This window comes from Salvelinus alpinus, chromosome 17 (genome assembly GCF_045679555.1).
Source record: "Salvelinus alpinus chromosome 17, SLU_Salpinus.1, whole genome shotgun sequence".
In the NCBI taxonomy this organism is placed as follows: Eukaryota; Metazoa; Chordata; class Actinopteri; order Salmoniformes; family Salmonidae; genus Salvelinus; species Salvelinus alpinus.
This window is the reverse complement of record NC_092102.1, coordinates 50,410,627-50,434,825: the sequence shown is the minus strand read 5'-3', so window position 1 is coordinate 50,434,825 and position 24,199 is coordinate 50,410,627. Positions and strand designations below refer to the sequence as shown.

The window sequence follows — 24,199 nt, the reverse complement described above, 5'->3', positions numbered from 1 at the left end:
GTGAGACACGCAGGACAGACAGACAGGCTGTCCGTACTGTAGCCTACAGCGTCTCAGAGTGAGACACACAGGACAGACAGACAGGCTGTCCGTACTGTAGCCTACAGCGTCTCAGAGTGAGACACACAGGACAGACAGACAGGCTGTCCGTACTGTAGCCTACAGCGTCTCAGAGTGAGACACACAGGACAGACAGACAGGCTGTCCGTACTGTAGCCTACAGCGTCTCCGAGTGAGACCCACACGACAGATAGCCTGCCTATCTTCTGTATCTATCTAGTGGGATTGTCAGCGGAGGATTTTTGTGAACGTGCACGGCACTCACCTACGCACACTATCCTAGACTTTGAGATAAGAGTTCCTGACTTCATATACCTAGAATCAACTCCAAGCCTACCTGACACCTATTAGTAAGCGCAATGTATTTAGTGGAGACTACACGAGCTGTAGTAGTAGACTACGAATATATATATATCAATCGCTTTTGTAGTTTTGCTAATGGAGTCATTTAAAAGTGTCCCGTAAGATACATAGTAGACAAATCATTTCGCTACAGCAATACAAACAGCCGCATATCTCCAGACACGCAGGTCTCGCGTACCGTGCGTGATATGATAGAGAGAGGACGCGCGTAGAGGGATCGAGGGGAAGAAGGAGAGAGGAGAGAGGGCGAGGACACCGAGATCTTGCTCCTTGTCTGATGAACGAACCTATTCGGAACTATGTAAGGAACCGGCTCGATTTAGACCACTCGTCACTCTACAGTTCGTATGTTGTTGAAGGGGGTGGGAAAAATAATGATCCTATCCTAAAACCTACACCAACGGATATCTGTATCGCTGCGCTGGCAACTGTGGAAAACAGGACAACGACCAAGAGACTGAGATAAACAACATACAACATAGGAAAGCAGCCAACTACCTAAAAACCAAAATAAGCAACTTCAGGGAAGGAACGGGAGGTCAACGCGGGAAGCACTCATAACAGATCGTTGGAATAGCATCGCGAATAACGGTATGACGCTGCTGCTGTTGTTGCTGTCTGATACTGTCGGTGTGTGAGAATGCTGATTTCTGCATAGAAATGTAGCCTATATTTGGACACCTTACATTCTCCAGTTCTGCCGGTGTGAACATGTATGTTGATGTTAATTAAAGTAGCTGTATGTATCTTCTCCTATGATCACACATATACATACATTGAATATTGGAACTGTTGCGGCTAAACCTCATTGATTTATTATAGGAACTAGGCAGCCCACGTTTGCGCAGCGCCTCCATATGACGCCACAAATATTTAGTAGGAGTGTTGGCTTGCAAACCGCGGTCTGTGTCTCCTGGCCTGTCTGTGTGTTACAGACATACAGACCAGACCTGTCTGCACGCAATAAAATCAATACAACGCACACTTCTGTCTGTGATGTCTCCCTACCTGATGAAGACTTCGGTAAAAGTCGAAACGTTGTTAATTTGGGGTGCAGGGAAATAGCACTGAGAAGCAGCAATATTCAGGCCTCTCCATCGTTTGACACGTCACACACCAGTCTTTCCTCACCTCATGTCTTGTCTGTTATTATGCTCTCTCTCCCATCATCATCATCATCAGACAGGAAGGAAATTTGTCATGGAGTTCCTTAACAACTCATTGGTCGGTGGATCAGACCTGGACCTGAGAGCCTTCCACTTCTACAACGACTCTCTGCTCTTCCAGAACAACTTCAGCGTCGGCTACAACGAGACCTACGCTTTCCTCCCCACCGGCATCAAGATCACCATCGTTGTGGTCTACATGATGGTCTGCGTGGTGGGGCTGGTGGGTAACTGTCTGGTCATGTACGTTATCATCAGGTAAGGGCTCGTGGCGACCTCCTCTCTCTACCTGGTCGGATTGAACAGACCTGCACCTTAGAGACTATTTCACCAGACTATATACGCACCTTAGAATTTATTTCCACTGACTACCCATTTTACATTTTAGTCATTAGGCAGACACTCTTATTGAGAGCGACTAAGGCATAGTTATATCAGTTATAGTTAGCGCCTCAGCATTTCACTGCACCTTGTATACCTGCTGTAAACTGTACTGTAATGTTGAGGAAGCTAACACCTCAGCATTTCACTGCACTTTGTATACCTACTGTAAACTGGTTATGTGACTACTACAATTGATTTTAATTTGATTGGAGACCTCACCTGGGTTGATTGGAGACCTCACCTGTGTTGATTGGAGACCTCACCTGTGTTGATTGGTGACACCAATAATGCAACAGAATGTCCATATTGACGAAATGAGTGTGTGTGTGTGTGTGTGTGTGTGTGTGTGTGTGTGTGTGCGTGTGTGCGTGTGTGTGTGTGTGTGTGTGTGTCTGTCTGTCTGTCTGTCTGTCTGTCTGTCTGTGTGTGTGTGTGTGTGTGTGTGTGTGTGTGTGTGTGTGTGTGTGTGTGTGTGTGTGTGTGTGTGTGTGTGTGTGTGTGTGTGTGTGTGTGTGTGTGTGTGTGTGTGTGTGTGTGTGTGTGTGGCCAAGACAATACACTTTAGTTTAATCTTTTCTTATATGAAAAACAAAAATACATTCAAAACCTGTTGCTATAATTTAAAAGTTATTCGAATCATTTTGCAGCTGTGGTTACCTGTCGCTTCACCTTACATGTATTCAAACCTTAGTCTCCACAAAAGTACATTTTTATTAATATCTTCTGTAGGCTGGAGTAAGGCTCCAATTTCAGACAGAGCAATATATTTTCCCAAACAACCAACCAACCAAACCTTGTCATCCTCTCTTCACAATGGTTGAGATTGCCAGTAGAAAATTGAACAACACAGATGGAAAGAGTCTAGAAGACAAGACCAAAAGATTGGCACATACTTCACTCAGCCACTTTAATATCCTGTATGTGCTGCAGATCTATACATCCAATATCTACAGAAAGAACCAGCTGCATCTGGACCTGGCCTTTAATATTGAATATGTGTTGCAGATCTATACATCCAATATCTACAGAAAGAACCAGCTGCATCTGGACCTGGCCTTTAATATTGAATATGTGTTGCAGATCTATACATCCAATATCTACAGAAAGAACCAACTGCATCTGGACCTGGCCTTTAATATTGAATATGTGTTGCAGATCTATACATCCAATATCTACAGAAAGAACCAACTGAATCTGGACCTGGTCGTTAATATTGAATATGTGTTGCAGATCTATACATCCAATATCTACAGAAAGAACCAACTGAATCTGGACCTGGTCGTTAATATTGAATATGTGTTGCAGATCTATACATCCAATATCTACAGAAAGAACCAGTTGAATCCAGAGGACCTGGCCTTCTTTCTCCTCAGTATCACACAACTCAATCAGATTCATTGTGTGCCTCCTAAACGTCACCCTATTCAATAGGGCTCGGTTCAAAGTAGTTTACTATTCAGGAAACATATGTCTGTATGACACTTAACTGTAGTTACATATGTACCACGGTGTCGTTTTAACCTCTTCATGTCATATGTTAAACATCATTTTACTTTCTGTCTATAATGTGTAACTGCTACAGACTACTGAGTTCCTCCAAGCTCTCATTTCAATTCAAGTCAATTCAATGGGCTTTATTGGCATGGGGAAAAAATATGTTTACATTCCCAAAGCAAGTGAAATAAATAATAAACAAAAATGAAATAAGCAATAAAAAATGAACAAGTAAACATTACACAAAGGAATAGAGACATTTCAAATGTCATATTATGGCTGTGTACTGGGTCGTAACAAAATGCAAATAGTTGAGGTACAAAAGGGAAAATAAGCATAAATACGGGTTGTATTTACAATGGTGTTTGTTCTTCACTGGTTGCCCTTTTCTTGTGGCAACAGGTCACACATCTTGCTGCTGTGATGGCACACTGTGGTACTTCACCCAATAGATATCCGAGTTTATAAAAATGTGATTTGTTTTAGAAGTCTTTGTCTGTGTAATCTGAGGTTAATATGTGTCTCTAATAAGGTCATACATTTGGCAGGAGGTTAGGAAGTGCCGTTCAGTTTCCACCTGGTTCGTGGGCAGTGTGCACATAGCCTGTCTTAACCTCTACAGTATTGTTGGGTGCCCCTCGGGACTGTTGAGCTAACGTAGGCTAATGTGATTAGCATGAGGTTGTAAGTAACAAGAACCTTTCCCAGGACATAGACATATCTGATATTGGCGCAATATGACAACAGCCACTTCAAGTGCAGAGCGCGAAATTCAAAATATATATTTTTTTAAATATTTAACTTTCACACATTAACAAGTCCAATACAGCTAATGAAAGATACACATCTTGTGAATCCAGCCAACATGTCCGATTTTTTTAATGTTTTACAGGGAAAACACCACGTATATTTATGTTAGCTCACCTCCAAATAGAAAAAAAGCACAGACATTTTTCACAGCACAGGTAGCATGCACAAAACCAACATAACTAACCAAGATCCAACCAAACTAACCAAGAAACAACTTCATCAGATGACAGTCCTATAACATGTTACACAATAAATCTATGTTTTGTTCGAAAAATTTGCATATTTGAGGTATAAATCAGTTTTACATTGCAGCTACCATCACAGCTACCGTCAAAAATAGCACCGAAGCAGCCAGAGTAATTATACAGACCAACGTGAAATACCTAAATACTCATCATAAAACATTTCTGAAAAATCGATGGTGTACAGCAAATTAAAGACAAACATCTTGTGAATCCAGCCAATATTTCCGATTTTTTAAGTGTTTTACAGCGAAAACACAATATATCATTATATTAGCTTACTACAATAGCCTACCACACTACCGCATTCATTCATCAAGGCACGTTAGCGATAGCAATAGGCACGTTAGCGATCGTAACAAACCAGCAAAAGATATATAATTTTTTACTAACCTTGATAAATTTCATCAGATGACAGTCCTATAACATCAGGTTATACATACACTTATGTTTTGTTCGAAAATGTGCATATTTAGAGCTGAAATCAGTGGTTATACATTGTGCTAACGTAGCATCTTTTTCCCAGAATGTGCGGATATTTCTATTAGACTCTCACCTATTCTGACCAAATAACTATTCATAAACATTACAAAAAAATACATGTTGTATAGGAAATGATAGATACACTAGTTCTTAATGCAATCGCAGTGTTAGAATTCTAAAAATAACTTCATTACGACATAAGGCTTACGTTATGGCGAGATAGTGCCCAAAACCTGGGCGCAAAACTAATAATACACAGTTCGACAGATATATGAAATAGCATCATGAAATGGGTCCTACTTTTGATGAGCTTCCATCAGAATGTTGTACAAGAGGTCCTTTGTCGGGAACAATCGTTGTTTGGTTTTAGAACGCCCTTTTTCCCTCTTGAATTAGCAAGCACACTCGCCAAGTGGCGCGAAGCTCTCCTTCCTGAACAAAGGCACACAACGCAACACGCCTAATGTCCCGAATAAATTTCAATAATCTAATAAAACTATATTGAAAAAACATACTTTACGATGATATTGTCACATGTATCAAATAAAATCAAAGCCGGAGATAGTAGTCGCCTATAACGACAGCTTTTCAGAAGGCAATTCCGAGGACCATCCTCGCACTTTCCAGAAAACAGGAAATGGGTGACACGTCATTCCAAGAGGATTCATTCCACCTCAGACCAAGATAATCACTCCATTTCTTCTCTCACTGCCTCTTGACATCTAGTGGAAGGTGTATGACGTGCATGTATACTAATACGTATCATGCCCATTTATAGGCAGGCCCTAGAACAGAGCATCGTTTTCAGACTTTCCACTTCCTGGTCAGGAAGTTTGCTGCCAAATGAGTTCTGTTTTACTCACAGATATAATTCAAACGGTTTTAGAAACTAGAGAGTGTTTTCTATCCAATAGTAATAATAATATGCATATTGTACGAGCAAGAATTGAGTACGAGGCCGTTTGAAATGGGCACCTTTTATCAGAGCTACTCAATACTGCTCTGCAGCCCAAACAGGTTAAATTCTTGTTAATCTAACTGCACTGTCCAATTTACAGTAGCTATTACATTGAAATAATACCATGCTATTGTTTGAGGAGAGTACACAGTTTTGAACATGAAAAGTTATTAATAAACAAATTATGCACATTTGGGCAGTCTTGATACAACATTTTGAACAGAAATGCAATGGTTCATTGGATCAGTAAAGAAAATGCAAAAATTCACTGAAGTTGGAGACTTATATCTCCCTCACTAACTTCAAGCATCGGCTGTCAGAGCAGCTTACCGATCGCTGCAGCTGTACACAGCCCATCTTTAAATAGCCCATCCATCCAACAGTCCATCTGTAAATAGCCCATCCAACCAACATCCCATCTGTATATAGCCCATCCAACCAACAGCCCATCTGTAAATATCCCATCCAACCAACAGCCCATCTGTAAATATCCCATCCAACCAACAGCCCATCTGTAAATAGCCCATCCAACCAACAGCCCATCTTTAAATAGCCCATCCAACCAACAGCCCATCTGTAAATAGCCCATCCAACCAACATCCCATCTGTATACAGCCCATCCAACCAACAGCCCATCTTTAAATAGCCCATCCAACCAACAGCCCATCTGTAAATATCCCATCCAACCAACAGCCCATCTGTAAATATCCCATCCAACCAACAGCCCATCTGTAAATAGCCCATCCAACCAACAGCCCATCTTTAAATAGCCCATCCAACCAACAACCCATCTGTAAATAGCCCATCCAACCAACATCCCATCTGTATATAGCCCATCCAACCAACAGCCCATCTGTAAATATCCCATCCAACCAACAGCCCATCTGTAAATAGCCCATCCAACCAACAGCCCATCTGTAAATAGCCCATCCAACCAACAGCCCATCTGTAAATAGCCCATCCAACCAACAGCCCATCTGTAAATATCCCATCCAATCAACAGCCCATCTGTAAATAGCCCATCCAACCAACAGCCCATCTGTAAATATCCCATCCAATCAACAGCCCATCTGTAAATATCCCATCCAACCAACAGCCCATCTGTAAATAGCCCATCCAATCAACAACCCATCTGTAAATAGCCCATCCAATCAACAGCCCATCTGTAAATATCCCATCCAATCAACAGCCCATCTGTAAATAGCCCATCCAACCAACAGCCCATCTGTAAATAGCCCATCCAACCAACAGCCCATCTGTAAATAGCCCATCCAACCAACAGCCCATCTGTAAATAGCCCATCCAACCAACAGCCCATCTGTAAATAGCCCATCCAACCAACAGCCCATCTGTAAATAGCCCATCCAACCAACAGCCCATCTGTAAATAGCCCATCCAACCAACAGCCCATCTGTAAATAGCCCATCCAACCAACAGCCCATCTGTAAATAGCCCATCCAACCAACAGCCCATCTGTAAATATCCCATCCAACCAACAGCCCATCTGTAAATAGCCCATCCAACCAACAGCCCATCTGTAAATAGCCCATCCAATCAACAGCCCATCTGTAAATAGCCCATCCAATCAACAGCCCATCTGTAAATAGCCCATCCAACCAACAGCCCATCTGTAAATAGCCCATCCAACCAACAGCCCATCTGTAAATAGCCCATCCAACCAACAGCCCATCTGTAAATAGCCCATCCAACCAACAGCCCATCTGTAAATATCCCATCCAACCAACAGCCCATCTGTAAATAGCCCATCCAACCAACAGCCCATCTGTAAATAGCCCATCCAACCAACAGCCCATCTGTAAATAGCCCATCCAACCAACAGCCCATCTGTAAATATCCCATCCAACCAACAGCCCATCTGTAAATAGCCCATCCAACCAACAGCCCATCTGTAAATAGCCCATCCAATCAACAGCCCATCTGTAAATAGCCCATCCAATCAACAGCCCATCTGTAAATAGCCCATCCAACCAACTGCCGACCCCATATTTGTCTTTTGTTTTTTTTCTGCTCTTTTGCACACCAGTATTTATATCAGTATTTCTACTTGCACATCCTCATCTGCACATCTATCACTCCAGTGTTAATTTGCTAAATTGTAATTACTTCGCCACTATGGCCTATTTATTGCCTTACCTCCTTACTTCATTTGCACACACTGCATACACATTTTCTATTGTGTTGTTGACTGTACGTTTGTTTATTCCATGTGTAACTCTGTGTTGTTGTTTTTGTCTCACTGTTTTGTTTTATCTTGGCCAGGTCGCAGTTATAAATGAGAACTTGTTCTTAACCGGCCTACCTGGTTAAATAAAGGTGAAATAAAATAAAAGTGTAACACTTTACACATACACTACTGCCATCTAGTGGCCAAAATCTAAATAGTTTCTGGGCTGGAATAATACACTATGGCCTTTCTCTTGCATTTCAAAGATGATGGTACAAAAAAAATAAACAAAAGAATGTTTGTTTTTTCTTTGTATACTCTTTTACCAGATCCAATGTGTTATATTCTCCTACATTCATTTCACATTTCCACACACTTCAAAGCTTTTCCTTTCAAATGGCACCAAGAATATGCAGATCCTTGCCTACGGCGGCCTTTCTCAATAGCAAGGCTGTGCTCACAGAGTCTGTACATAGTCAAAGCTTTCCTTAAGTTTGGGTCAGTCACAGTGGTCAGGTATTCTGCCACTGTGTACTCTCTGTTTAGGGCCAAATAGCATTCTAGTTTGCTCACTTTTTTTGTTAATTCTTTCCAATGTGTCAAGTAATTATCTTTTTGTTTTCTCATGATTTGGTTGGGTCTAATTGTGTTGCTGTCCTGGGGCTCTGTGGATTCTGTGGGACAGGCCTGCATTTTATTATTTCGTTTCTGTAGGCTATTTAACAAACTAGGCTATACGAGAATTGTAATTGACGACAATGCAAAACATACATGACTTTAAATACACAACTTGAACGAACACATATTTAGCCGTGGAGCACGTGCTGATTGTTCAGTGAGGTGTCAAGCCTCGACACACCTTCAACCTGTTTATTCATCAAATCCCAGCCCGTATGTTTATTCATCAAATCCATAATTCCGGTTGTGAAAATAGCTAAAATATTTCGGACGCGTCCCCAAATCTACAGCCCTACCGCCAGTGCTTAGATTTAGCATTACGTTAGCTTTGTTAAAACAGAGCCCTGTGTGTTCATTTAACTTCTTCGGGATCGCTTTTCCATACTGTAAACTTGTCTTACTGCAGACTCAGAGTAAACCATTTTCCATACTGGAAACCTGTCTTACTGCAGACTCAGAGTAAACTATTTTCCATACTGGAAACCTGTCTTACTGCAGACTCAGAGTAAACCATTTTCCATACTGGAAACCTGTCTTACTGCAGACTCAGAGTAAACTATTTTCCATACTGGAAACCTGTCTTACTGCAGACTCAGAGTAAACTATTTTCCATACTGTAAACCTATCTTACTGCCATAAGCTCTTATTTTATGTTTGTTAATTGTATACAGTGACTGTACCGTAGCTTTGGATAACAGAATCTGTATAATCGGCTGGTGTCACCAACTGGGAAATGTAGTGGCACCAGGGGAAGATGTTAGTCAGGAGACATGGTGTACTATGGTGTGCAGCTGTGTTTGTGTGTACTATGGTGTGCAGCTGTGTTTGTGTGTACTATGGTGTGCAGCTGTGTTAGTGTGTACTATGGTGTGCAGCTGTGTTTGTGTGTACTATGGTGTGCAGCTGTGTTTGTGTGTACTATGGTGTGCAGCTGTGTTTGTGTGTACTATGGTGTGCAGCTGTGTTTGTGTGTACTATGGTGTGCAGCTGTGTTTGTGTGTACTATGGTGTGCAGCTGTGTTTGTGTGTACTATGGTGTGTAGCTGTGTTTGTGTGTACTATGGTGTGTAGCTGTGTTTGTGTGTACTATGGTGGGCAGCTGTGTGCAGCTGTGTACTATGGTGTGCAGCTGTGTTTGTGTGTACTATGGTGTGTAGCTGTGTTTGTGTGTACTATGGTGTGCAGCTGTGTTTGTGTGTACTATGGTGTGCAGCTGTGTTTGTGTGTATTATGGTGTGTAGCTGTGTTTGTGTGTATTATGGTGTAGAACTGTGTTTGTGTGTACTATGGTGTGCAGCTGTGTTTGTGTGTGCTTAGTGTGTAGTTATACTGTTTTTGTGTGTGCTTAGTGTGTAGTTATACTGTGTTTGTGTGCTCTGGTATCATAGTGTAGTAATGTTTGTATGGTGTGTATAGTGTAGTAGTGTTTGTGTGGTGTGTATAGTGTAGTAGTGTTTGAGTGGTGTGTAGTAGTGTGGTAGTGTTTGTGTGGTGTGTAGTAGTGTTTGTGTGGTGTGTAGTAGTGTTTGTATGGTGTGTAGTAGTGTTTGTATAGTGTGTATAGTGTGGTAGTGCTTATGTGATGTGTAGGGTTGCACATTTTGGGGAATATACAGAGGTGGAAACTGGGAATTCACGGAAATATATGCAAATTAATATTAATACCATTTAAATGTAGATGTTTTTTGTATTGGATATATTTATCATATCATATGGAAACAGAAACAGAAACCTTTTACCTTATCATAAGTAGACATAATTGCAAATTATTAAATCGTTCCAATAGAAATAAAAAAAACTATTTAGTAAACGAAAAATAACTTTCATTAAATCCCTTCAAATGGGATGATTTCACTGAACAACAAAAGGGAATATTGAATGATCCCCAATGATCATTCACATCTCCCAAAAATGTTTTCAACATACATCTGTAAAATGATAGTCTAGAAACTTAAGCTTTGGTTGTCTTCTCCCTGGACCTCCTCAATGTCCACTTCTTGAACATCAGACTCTGAGGTCTCATCTTCACTGTCACTTTCCAACCTTGTTGAGGATGGCTCAAAAAGCCAAAAATTTGCCCTGATGGCCACCAATTTTTCAACCCTTGTCTAGGTCAGCCTGTTGCATGCTTTGGTGTGTGTGTTCCCAAACAAGGACCAGTTGCGCTCTGAGGAGGCTGATGTTGGTGGGATTTGGAGGATGATGGAGGCAACAGGGGAAAGAGCCTCAGATCCACAAAGTCCCTTCCACCAGGTGGCTGATGAGATCTGTTGGCACGACTGCCATATTGCATCTCCATCTCAAAGCCCTTGCTTGGAAGTGTACTTCACCAGACTGCCAAGAACCTTGCCCTCATCCAGGCCAAGCTGACGAGACATGGTAGTGATGACACCATAGGCCTTGTTGATCTCTGCACCAGACAGGAGATAGTAGTCGCCTATAACGACAGCTTTTCAGAAGGCAATTCCAGGACCATCCTCGCACTTTCCAGAAAACAGGAAATGGGTGACACGTCATTCCGGAGATAGTAGTCGCCTATAACGACAGCTTTTCAGAAGGCAATTCCAGGACCATCCTCGCACTTTCCAGAAAACAGGAAATGGGTGACACGTCATTCCAAGAGGATTCATTCCACCTCAGACCAAGATAATCACTCCATTTCTTCTCTCACTGCCTCTTGACATCTAGTGGAAGGTGTATGACGTGCATGTATACTAATACGTATCATGCCCATTTATAGGCAGGCCCTAGAACAGAGCATCGTTTTCAGACTTTCCACTTCCTGGTCAGGAAGTTTGCTGCCAAATGAGTTCTGTTTTACTCACAGATATAATTCAAACGGTTTTAGAAACTAGAGAGTGTTTTCTATCCAATAGTAATAATAATATGCATATTGTACGAGCAAGAATTGAGTACGAGGCCGTTTGAAATGGGCACCTTTTATCAGAGCTACTCAATACTGCTCTGCAGCCCAAACAGGTTAAATTCTTGTTAATCTAACTGCACTGTCCAATTTACAGTAGCTATTACATTGAAATAATACCATGCTATTGTTTGAGGAGAGTACACAGTTTTGAACATGAAAAGTTATTAATAAACAAATTATGCACATTTGGGCAGTCTTGATACAACATTTTGAACAGAAATGCAATGGTTCATTGGATCAGTAAAGAAAATGCAAAAATTCACTGAAGTTGGAGACTTATATCTCCCTCACTAACTTCAAGCATCGGCTGTCAGAGCAGCTTACCGATCGCTGCAGCTGTACACAGCCCATCTTTAAATAGCCCATCCATCCAACAGTCCATCTGTAAATAGCCCATCCAACCAACATCCCATCTGTATATAGCCCATCCAACCAACAGCCCATCTGTAAATATCCCATCCAACCAACAGCCCATCTGTAAATATCCCATCCAACCAACAGCCCATCTGTAAATAGCCCATCCAACCAACAGCCCATCTTTAAATAGCCCATCCAACCAACAGCCCATCTGTAAATAGCCCATCCAACCAACATCCCATCTGTATACAGCCCATCCAACCAACAGCCCATCTTTAAATAGCCCATCCAACCAACAGCCCATCTGTAAATATCCCATCCAACCAACAGCCCATCTGTAAATATCCCATCCAACCAACAGCCCATCTGTAAATAGCCCATCCAACCAACAGCCCATCTTTAAATAGCCCATCCAACCAACAACCCATCTGTAAATAGCCCATCCAACCAACATCCCATCTGTATATAGCCCATCCAACCAACAGCCCATCTGTAAATATCCCATCCAACCAACAGCCCATCTGTAAATAGCCCATCCAACCAACAGCCCATCTGTAAATAGCCCATCCAACCAACAGCCCATCTGTAAATAGCCCATCCAACCAACAGCCCATCTGTAAATATCCCATCCAATCAACAGCCCATCTGTAAATAGCCCATCCAACCAACAGCCCATCTGTAAATATCCCATCCAATCAACAGCCCATCTGTAAATATCCCATCCAACCAACAGCCCATCTGTAAATAGCCCATCCAATCAACAACCCATCTGTAAATAGCCCATCCAATCAACAGCCCATCTGTAAATATCCCATCCAATCAACAGCCCATCTGTAAATAGCCCATCCAACCAACAGCCCATCTGTAAATAGCCCATCCAACCAACAGCCCATCTGTAAATAGCCCATCCAACCAACAGCCCATCTGTAAATAGCCCATCCAACCAACAGCCCATCTGTAAATAGCCCATCCAACCAACAGCCCATCTGTAAATAGCCCATCCAACCAACAGCCCATCTGTAAATAGCCCATCCAACCAACAGCCCATCTGTAAATAGCCCATCCAACCAACAGCCCATCTGTAAATAGCCCATCCAACCAACAGCCCATCTGTAAATATCCCATCCAACCAACAGCCCATCTGTAAATAGCCCATCCAACCAACAGCCCATCTGTAAATAGCCCATCCAATCAACAGCCCATCTGTAAATAGCCCATCCAATCAACAGCCCATCTGTAAATAGCCCATCCAACCAACAGCCCATCTGTAAATAGCCCATCCAACCAACAGCCCATCTGTAAATAGCCCATCCAACCAACAGCCCATCTGTAAATAGCCCATCCAACCAACAGCCCATCTGTAAATATCCCATCCAACCAACAGCCCATCTGTAAATAGCCCATCCAACCAACAGCCCATCTGTAAATAGCCCATCCAACCAACAGCCCATCTGTAAATAGCCCATCCAACCAACAGCCCATCTGTAAATATCCCATCCAACCAACAGCCCATCTGTAAATAGCCCATCCAACCAACAGCCCATCTGTAAATAGCCCATCCAATCAACAGCCCATCTGTAAATAGCCCATCCAATCAACAGCCCATCTGTAAATAGCCCATCCAACCAACTGCCGACCCACCCATATTTGTCTTTTGTTTTTTTTCTGCTCTTTTGCACACCAGTATTTATATCAGTATTTCTACTTGCACATCCTCATCTGCACATCTATCACTCCAGTGTTAATTTGCTAAATTGTAATTACTTCGCCACTATGGCCTATTTATTGCCTTACCTCCTTACTTCATTTGCACACACTGCATACACATTTTCTATTGTGTTGTTGACTGTACGTTTGTTTATTCCATGTGTAACTCTGTGTTGTTGTTTTTGTCTCACTGTTTTGTTTTATCTTGGCCAGGTCGCAGTTATAAATGAGAACTTGTTCTTAACCGGCCTACCTGGTTAAATAAAGGTGAAATAAAATAAAAGTGTAACACTTTACACATACACTACTGCCATCTAGTGGCCAAAATCTAAATAGTTTCTGGGCTGGAATAATACACTATGGCCTTTCTCTTGCATTTCAAAGATGATGGTACAAAAAAAATAAACAAAAGAATGTTTGTTTTTTCTTTGTATACTCTTTTACCAGATCCAATGTGTTATATTCTCCTACATTCATTTCACATTTCCACACACTTCAAAGCTTTTCCTTTCAAATGGCACCAAGAATATGCAGATCCTTGCCTACGGCGGCCTTTCTCAATAGCAAGGCTGTGCTCACAGAGTCTGTACATAGTCAAAGCTTTCCTTAAGTTTGGGTCAGTCACAGTGGTCAGGTATTCTGCCACTGTGTACTCTCTGTTTAGGGCCAAATAGCATTCTAGTTTGCTCACTTTTTTTGTTAATTCTTTCCAATGTGTCAAGTAATTATCTTTTTGTTTTCTCATGATTTGGTTGGGTCTAATTGTGTTGCTGTCCTGGGGCTCTGTGGATTCTGTGGGACAGGCCTGCATTTTATTATTTCGTTTCTGTAGGCTATTTAACAAACTAGGCTATACGAGAATTGTAATTGACGACAATGCAAAACATACATGACTTTAAATACACAACTTGAACGAACACATATTTAGCCGTGGAGCACGTGCTGATTGTTCAGTGAGGTGTCAAGCCTCGACACACCTTCAACCTGTTTATTCATCAAATCCCAGCCCGTATGTTTATTCATCAAATCCATAATTCCGGTTGTGAAAATAGCTAAAATATTTCGGACGCGTCCCCAAATCTACAGCCCTACCGCCAGTGCTTAGATTTAGCATTACGTTAGCTTTGTTAAAACAGAGCCCTGTGTGTTCATTTAACTTCTTCGGGATCGCTTTTCCATACTGTAAACTTGTCTTACTGCAGACTCAGAGTAAACCATTTTCCATACTGGAAACCTGTCTTACTGCAGACTCAGAGTAAACTATTTTCCATACTGGAAACCTGTCTTACTGCAGACTCAGAGTAAACCATTTTCCATACTGGAAACCTGTCTTACTGCAGACTCAGAGTAAACTATTTTCCATACTGGAAACCTGTCTTACTGCAGACTCAGAGTAAACTATTTTCCATACTGTAAACCTATCTTACTGCCATAAGCTCTTATTTTATGTTTGTTAATTGTATACAGTGACTGTACCGTAGCTTTGGATAACAGAATCTGTATAATCGGCTGGTGTCACCAACTGGGAAATGTAGTGGCACCAGGGGAAGATGTTAGTCAGGAGACATGGTGTACTATGGTGTGCAGCTGTGTTTGTGTGTACTATGGTGTGCAGCTGTGTTTGTGTGTACTATGGTGTGCAGCTGTGTTAGTGTGTACTATGGTGTGCAGCTGTGTTTGTGTGTACTATGGTGTGCAGCTGTGTTTGTGTGTACTATGGTGTGCAGCTGTGTTTGTGTGTACTATGGTGTGCAGCTGTGTTTGTGTGTACTATGGTGTGCAGCTGTGTTTGTGTGTACTATGGTGTGCAGCTGTGTTTGTGTGTACTATGGTGTGTAGCTGTGTTTGTGTGTACTATGGTGTGTAGCTGTGTTTGTGTGTACTATGGTGGGCAGCTGTGTGCAGCTGTGTACTATGGTGTGCAGCTGTGTTTGTGTGTACTATGGTGTGTAGCTGTGTTTGTGTGTACTATGGTGTGCAGCTGTGTTTGTGTGTACTATGGTGTGCAGCTGTGTTTGTGTGTATTATGGTGTGTAGCTGTGTTTGTGTGTATTATGGTGTAGAACTGTGTTTGTGTGTACTATGGTGTGCAGCTGTGTTTGTGTGTGCTTAGTGTGTAGTTATACTGTTTTTGTGTGTGCTTAGTGTGTAGTTATACTGTGTTTGTGTGCTCTGGTATCATAGTGTAGTAATGTTTGTATGGTGTGTATAGTGTAGTAGTGTTTGTGTGGTGTGTATAGTGTAGTAGTGTTTGAGTGGTGTGTAGTAGTGTGGTAGTGTTTGTGTGGTGTGTAGTAGTGTTTGTGTGGTGTGTAGTAGTGTTTGTATGGTGTGTAGTAGTGTTTGTATAGTGTGTATAGTGTGGTAGTGCTTATGTGATGTGTAGGGTTGCACATTTTGGGGAATATACAGAGGTGGAAACTGGGAATTCACGGAAATATATGCAAATTAATATTAATACCATTTAAATGTAGATGTTTTTTGTATTGGATATATTTATCATATCATATGGAAACAGAAACAGAAACCTTTTACCTTATCATAAGTAGACATAATTGCAAATTATTAAATCGTTCCAATAGAAATAAAAAAAACTATTTAGTAAACGAAAAATAACTTTCATTAAATCCCTTCAAATGGGATGATTTCACTGAACAACAAAAGGGAATATTGAATGATCCCCAATGATCATTCACATCTCCCAAAAATGTTTTCAACATACATCTGTAAAATGATAGTCTAGAAACTTAAGCTTTGGTTGTCTTCTCCCTGGACCTCCTCAATGTCCACTTCTTGAACATCAGACTCTGAGGTCTCATCTTCACTGTCACTTTCCAACCTTGTTGAGGATGGCTCAAAAAGCCAAAAATTTGCCCTGATGGCCACCAATTTTTCAACCCTTGTCTAGGTCAGCCTGTTGCATGCTTTGGTGTGTGTGTTCCCAAACAAGGACCAGTTGCGCTCTGAGGAGGCTGATGTTGGTGGGATTTGGAGGATGATGGAGGCAACAGGGGAAAGAGCCTCAGATCCACAAAGTCCCTTCCACCAGGTGGCTGATGAGATCTGTTGGCACGACTGCCATATTGCATCTCCATCTCAAAGCCCTTGCTTGGAAGTGTACTTCACCAGACTGCCAAGAACCTTGCCCTCATCCAGGCCAAGCTGACGAGACATGGTAGTGATGACACCATAGGCCTTGTTGATCTCTGCACCAGACAGGATGCTCTTGCCAGCATACTTGGGGTCCAACATGTACGCTGCGGTGTGTATGGGCTTCAGGGAGAAGTCTTCACACTTTTTGATGTATTTCAGAACTGCAGTTTCCTCTGCTTGGAGCAACAGTGAAGTGGGCAGGGCAGTACAGATTTCTTCTCTTACATCTACAAGCAGAGTCTGAACATCAGACAGGATGGCATTGTCTCCCTCAATCCGTGCAATGGCTACTGCTATACGTTTCAGGAGTTTCAGGCAGCTTAACACTCTCTCCCAAAATACATCATCCAGGGGGATCCTCTTGGTGGGACTGTCCATATTGGCAAACTGTGATATGGCCAATTCTTGGAGAGATTCCTTCCCCTCCAGGAGACTGTCAAACATGATGACAACACCACCCCAACGGGTGTTGCTGGGCAGCTTCAATGTGGTGATCTTATTCTTCTCACTTTGCTTGGTGAGGTAGATTGCTGCTATAACTTGATGACCCTTCACATACCTAACCATTTCCTTGGCTTTCTTGTAGAGTGTATCTTTTGTTTTCAGTGCCATGATGTCCTTGAGGAGCAAATTCAATGCATGAGCAGCATCGCCAATGGGTGTGATGTGAGGGTAGGAGTCCTCCACTTTAGACCAAGCAGCCTTCATGTTCGCAGCATTGTATGTCACCAGTGCAAATACATTCTGTGGACCAAGGTCATTGATGACTTCCTTCAGCTCATCTGCAATGTAGAGACCGGTGTGTCTGTTGTCCCTTGTGTCTGTGCTCTTGTAGAATAGTGGTTGAGGGGTGGAGATGATGTAGTTAATTATTCCTTGCACACAAACATTCGACCACCCATCAGACATGATTGGAATACAGTCTGCTTTCTCTATGATTGGCTTGACCTTCACTTGAACTCTGTTGAACTCTGCATCCAGCAAATGAGTAGATAAAGCATGGTGTGGTTGAAGGGGTGTATGCTGGGAAAAGAACATTCAGGAATCTCTTCCCATACACATTGCCTGTGAGCATCAGAGGTTAACCAGTTGCATACACAGCTCGAGCAAGACATTCATCAGCATTTCTCTGACTACGTTCCTCCATTCAGTCAAAAAAACTTCTGATTCCAGGAGGACCATGAGCTGTTGCTATCGATAAGGTGTCTGATTCATCATTTTCCCCTCGAATGGAAGTAGAGGGAGTTTTGTCAGAGGTTCCTTGTTGTGAGTGCTGAGGGAACTTTATGCACTTGGTCAGATGATTCTGCATCTTTGTTGCATTCTTCACATATAATTTGGCACAGTATTTGCAAATGTACACAGCTTTTCCTTCTACATTAGCTGCAGTGAAATGCCTCCACACATCAGATAGTGCCTGTGACATTGTCCTGTAAAGATTAGAAGAAAAAAAGTTTTAAAAAAATAATACAATTCCACAATTCAAATTCCAGATAAATAGTTAAGCAGTAAGAATAAACAACTCATTTGTGAGATAAATGTTTTTAAATGAAACATGTATGGAAACAGGTGCATTAACACTCCTCAGTTAGCAGGCTCAAGCAAGCTAAAACCCACATCGTAGCAAAAACTAACTAGCAGAAATTGTTAACGAGTTATTTAAACACACTTTGCTGTAAGCTACTATTTACTAGTTAACAAAAAATCATGTATGTCATATAAAATATCTTCACCCCACCCAGTATTGTAATCAAAACTTACCAGAAAGCATGTAGTCCTTGGCTCAGACAGTGTAGTAGTGTGGGCTCAATAGCATCTCATTAGTGTACAAGATGTTGAGAATCAGCTGTACATGTGATGGAAGAATGCACTGTGCATGCAGAGGGTTGCAATTCCATTGAATTGGGGATAGTTTACCAAAATATGCCACACGACCTAGAGTTGCCTTATGTGTATCCCACAAAAAAAGGTTCACTGTTATAAGCTAATTGTTTTTGATTAATTTAAAATCCCCCAAATTCCCGGGCTTAACCTTCCGCCCCTTTGCAACCCTGGTGGTGTGTATAGTGTAGTTGTAATGCCCGGGGTGTAGTGGAGGAAAGAGTCAGACGCAGGAAACAGAGAGTTCAGAGTAGCGTAATTTTTAATCACCACAAAGGTGAAACACGACGCCACTCCAGCCAAATGCCCCAACATACAAGGGGAACAAAATAGTTCAGAAAATACAACTACCACGAACCGTGACATACACGCATGTACAAACAGTACACAAAACAATCCCGCACACCCAGCAGGCAGGGCTGCTGGGTAATAAAGCCCTACTAATCACCCTAACTAAAAACAGGTGTAACCAATAACCAAATAAGGATGAGGAGGAAAAAGTCAGTGGCAGCTAGTAGGCCGGTGACGACGACCGCCGAGCGCCACCCGAACAGGAAGGGGAGCCACCTTCGGTAGGAGTCGTGACAGTAGTAGTGTTTGTGTGGTGTGTAGTAGTGTGTGTATGGTGTGTAGTAGTGTTTGTATGGTGTGTAGTAGTGTTTGTATGGTGTGTAGTAGTGTTTGTATGGTGTGTAGTAGTGTTTGTATGGTGTGTAGTAGTGTTTGTATGGTGTGTAGTAGTGTGTGTATGGTGTGTAGTAGTGTGTGTATGGTGTGTAGTAGTGTGTGTATGGTGTGTATAGTGTAGCAGTGTTTGTATGGTGTGTAGTAGTGTTTGTATGGTGTGTGGTAGTGTTTGTATGGTGTGTAGTAGTGTGTGTATGGTGTGTAGTAGTGTGTGTATGGTGTGTAGTAGTGTGTGTATGGTGTGTAGTAGTGTGTGTATGGTGTGTATAGTGTAGCAGTGTTTGTGAGGTGTGTAGTAGTGTTTGTGTGGTGTGTATAGTGTAGCAGTGTGTGTATGGTGTGTAGTAGTGTGTGTGTGGTGTGTATAGTGTAGTAGTGTTTGTGTGGTGTGTATAGTGTAGTAGTGTTTGTGTGGTGTGTAGTAGTGTTTGTGTGGTGTGTATAGTGTAGTAGTGTTTGTGTGGTGTGTAGTAGTGTTTGTGTTGTGTGTATAGTGTAGTAGTGTTTGTGTGGTGTGTAGTAGTGTTTGTGTGGTGTGTATAGTGTGTGTATGGTGTGTATAGTGTAGTAGTGTGTGTGTGGTGTGTATAGTGTAGTAGTGTTTGTGTGGTGTGTATAGTGTAGTAGTGTTTGTATGGTGTGTAGTAATGTTTGTATGGTGTGTATAGTGTAGAAGTGTTTGTGTGGTGTGTATAGTGTAGTATTGTTTGTGTGGTGTGTAGTAATGTTTGTATGGTGTGCATAGTGTAGTAGTGTGTGTGTGGTGTGTTGTAGTGTTTGTGTGGTGTGCATAGTGTAGTAGTGTTTGTGTGGTGTGTAGTAATGTTTGTATGGTGTGTATAGTGTAGTAGTGTTTGTGTGGTGTGTAGTAATGTTTGTATGGTGTGTATAGTGTAGTAGTGTTTGTATGGGGTGTATAGTGTAGTAGTGTTTGTATGGTGTGTATAGTGTAGTAGTGTTTGTGTGGTGTGTATAGTGTAGTAGTGTTTGTGTGGTGTGTAGTAATGTTTGTATGGTGTGCATAGTGTAGTAGTGTGTGTGTGGTGTGTCGTAGTGTTTGTGTGGTGTGCATAGTGTAGTAGTGTTTGTGTGGTGTGTAGTAATGTTTGTATGGTGTGTATAGTGTAGTAGTGTTTGTGTGGTGTGTAGTAATGTTTGTATGGTGTGTATAGTGTAGTAGTGTTTGTATGGTGTGTATAGTGTAGTAGTGTTTGTGTGGTGTGTATAGTGTAGTAGTGTTTGTGTGGTGTGTAGTAATGTTTGTATGGTGTGCATAGTGTAGTAGTGTGTGTGTGGTGTGTCGTAGTGTTTGTGTGGTGTGCATAGTGTAGTAGTGTTTGTGTGGTGTGTAGTAATGTTTGTATGGTGTGTATAGTGTAGTAGTGTTTGTGTGGTGTGTAGTAATGTTTGTATGGTGTGTATAGTGTAGTAGTGTTTGTATGGTGTGTATAGTGTAGTAGTGTTTGTGTGGTGTGTATAGTGAAGTAGTGTTTGTGTGGTGTGTAGTAATGTTTATATTGTGTGCATAGTGTAGTAGTGTGTGTGTGGGGTGTCGTAGTGTTTGTGTGGTGTGCATAGTGTAGTAGTGTTTGTGTGGTGTGTAGTAATGTTTGTATGGTGTGTATAGTGTAGTAGTGTTTGAGTGGTGTGTATAGTGTAGTAGTGTTTGTGTGGTGTGTAGTAATGTTTGTATGGTGTGCATAGTCTAGTAGTGTGTGTGTTGTGTGTAGTAGTGTGTGGGTGGTGTGTATAGTGTAGTAGTGTTTGTGTGGTGTGTATAGTGTAGTAGTGTTTGTGTGGTGTGTAGTAATGTTTGTATGGTGTGTATAGTGTAGTAGTGTTTGAGTGGTGTGTATAGTGTAGTAGTGTTTGTGTGGTGTGTAGTAATGTTTGTATGGTGTGCATAGTGTAGTAGTGTGTGTGTGGTGTGTAGTAGTGTGTGTGTGGTGTGTATAGTGTAGTAGTGTTTGTGTGGTGTGTATAGTGTAGTAGTGTTTGTGTGGTGTGTAGTAATGTTTGTATGGTGTGTATAGTGTAGTAGTGTTTGAGTGGTGTGTATAGTGTAGTAGTGTTTGTGTGGTGTGTAGTAATGTTTGTATGGTGTGCATAGTGTAGTAGTGTGTGTGTGGTGTGTAGTAGTGTGTGTGTGGTGTGTATAGTGTAGTAGTGTTTGTGTGGTGTGTATAGTGTAGTAGTGTTTGTGTGGTGTGTAGTAATGTTTGTATGGTGTGTATAGTGTAGTAGTGTTTGAGTGGTGTGTATAGTGTAGTAGTGTTTGTGTGGTGTGTAGTAATGTTTGTATGGTGTGCATAGTGTAGTAGTGTGTGTGTGGTGTGTAGTAGTGTGTGTGTGGTGTGTATAGTGTAGTAGTGTTTGTGTGGTGTGTAGTAATGTTTGTATGGTGTGTATAGCGTAGTAGTGTTTGTGTGGTGTGTATAGTGTAGTAGTGTTTGTGTGGTGTGTAGTAATGTTTGTATGGTGTGCATAGTGTAGTAGTGTGTGTGTGGTGTGTAGTAGTGTGTGTGTGGTGTGTATAGTGTAGTAGTGTTTGTGTGGTGTGTATAGTGTAGTAGTGTTTGTGTGGTGTGTAGTAATGTTTGTATGGTGTGTATAGTGTAGTAGTGTTTGTGTGGTGTGTATAGTGTAGTAGTGTTTGTGTGGTGTGTAGTAGTGTTTGTGTGGTGTGTATAGTGTAGTAGTGTTTGTGTGGTGTGTAGTAGTGTTTGTGTTGTGTGTATAGTGTAGTAGTGTTTGTGTGGTGTGTAGTAGTGTTTGTGTGGTGTGTATAGTGTGTGTATGGTGTGTATAGTGTAGTAGTGTGTGTGTGGTGTGTATAGTGTAGTAGTGTTTGTGTGGTGTGTATAGTGTAGTAGTGTTTGTATGGTGTGTAGTAATGTTTGTATGGTGTGTATAGTGTAGAAGTGTTTGTGTGGTGTGTATAGTGTAGTATTGTTTGTGTGGTGTGTAGTAATGTTTGTATGGTGTGCATAGTGTAGTAGTGTGTGTGTGGTGTGTTGTAGTGTTTGTGTGGTGTGCATAGTGTAGTAGTGTTTGTGTGGTGTGTAGTAATGTTTGTATGGTGTGTATAGTGTAGTAGTGTTTGTGTGGTGTGTAGTAATGTTTGTATGGTGTGTATAGTGTAGTAGTGTTTGTATGGGGTGTATAGTGTAGTAGTGTTTGTATGGTGTGTATAGTGTAGTAGTGTTTGTGTGGTGTGTATAGTGTAGTAGTGTTTGTGTGGTGTGTAGTAATGTTTGTATGGTGTGCATAGTGTAGTAGTGTGTGTGTGGTGTGTCGTAGTGTTTGTGTGGTGTGCATAGTGTAGTAGTGTTTGTGTGGTGTGTAGTAATGTTTGTATGGTGTGTATAGTGTAGTAGTGTTTGTGTGGTGTGTAGTAATGTTTGTATGGTGTGTATAGTGTAGTAGTGTTTGTATGGTGTGTATAGTGTAGTAGTGTTTGTGTGGTGTGTATAGTGTAGTAGTGTTTGTGTGGTGTGTAGTAATGTTTGTATGGTGTGCATAGTGTAGTAGTGTGTGTGTGGTGTGTCGTAGTGTTTGTGTGGTGTGCATAGTGTAGTAGTGTTTGTGTGGTGTGTAGTAATGTTTGTATGGTGTGTATAGTGTAGTAGTGTTTGTGTGGTGTGTAGTAATGTTTGTATGGTGTGTATAGTGTAGTAGTGTTTGTATGGTGTGTATAGTGTAGTAGTGTTTGTGTGGTGTGTATAGTGAAGTAGTGTTTGTGTGGTGTGTAGTAATGTTTATATTGTGTGCATAGTGTAGTAGTGTGTGTGTGGGGTGTCGTAGTGTTTGTGTGGTGTGCATAGTGTAGTAGTGTTTGTGTGGTGTGTAGTAATGTTTGTATGGTGTGTATAGTGTAGTAGTGTTTGAGTGGTGTGTATAGTGTAGTAGTGTTTGTGTGGTGTGTAGTAATGTTTGTATGGTGTGCATAGTCTAGTAGTGTGTGTGTTGTGTGTAGTAGTGTGTGGGTGGTGTGTATAGTGTAGTAGTGTTTGTGTGGTGTGTATAGTGTAGTAGTGTTTGTGTGGTGTGTAGTAATGTTTGTATGGTGTGTATAGTGTAGTAGTGTTTGAGTGGTGTGTATAGTGTAGTAGTGTTTGTGTGGTGTGTAGTAATGTTTGTATGGTGTGCATAGTGTAGTAGTGTGTGTGTGGTGTGTAGTAGTGTGTGTGTGGTGTGTATAGTGTAGTAGTGTTTGTGTGGTGTGTATAGTGTAGTAGTGTTTGTGTGGTGTGTAGTAATGTTTGTATGGTGTGTATAGTGTAGTAGTGTTTGAGTGGTGTGTATAGTGTAGTAGTGTTTGTGTGGTGTGTAGTAATGTTTGTATGGTGTGCATAGTGTAGTAGTGTGTGTGTGGTGTGTAGTAGTGTGTGTGTGGTGTGTATAGTGTAGTAGTGTTTGTGTGGTGTGTATAGTGTAGTAGTGTTTGTGTGGTGTGTAGTAATGTTTGTATGGTGTGTATAGTGTAGTAGTGTTTGAGTGGTGTGTATAGTGTAGTAGTGTTTGTGTGGTGTGTAGTAATGTTTGTATGGTGTGCATAGTGTAGTAGTGTGTGTGTGGTGTGTAGTAGTGTGTGTGTGGTGTGTATAGTGTAGTAGTGTTTGTGTGGTGTGTAGTAATGTTTGTATGGTGTGTATAGCGTAGTAG

General features: G+C 41.5%; 1 protein-coding gene across 1 annotated transcript in view; it reads left to right on the top strand.

Moving 5' to 3' along the window:
• The first annotated feature begins 367 nt into the window (after nt 1-367).
• The window catches only part of oprl1 (opiate receptor-like 1), a 101,582-nt gene continuing 77,750 nt past the window's right edge, over nt 368-24,199 (top strand). Inside the window, exons 1-2 of the mRNA XM_071349358.1 lie at nt 368-1,014; nt 1,606-1,847. Coding sequence (XP_071205459.1) covers nt 1,624-1,847 — 224 coding nt within the window. The 5' untranslated portion in view covers nt 368-1,014; nt 1,606-1,623. The remainder of the gene's footprint in view (nt 1,015-1,605; nt 1,848-24,199) is intronic.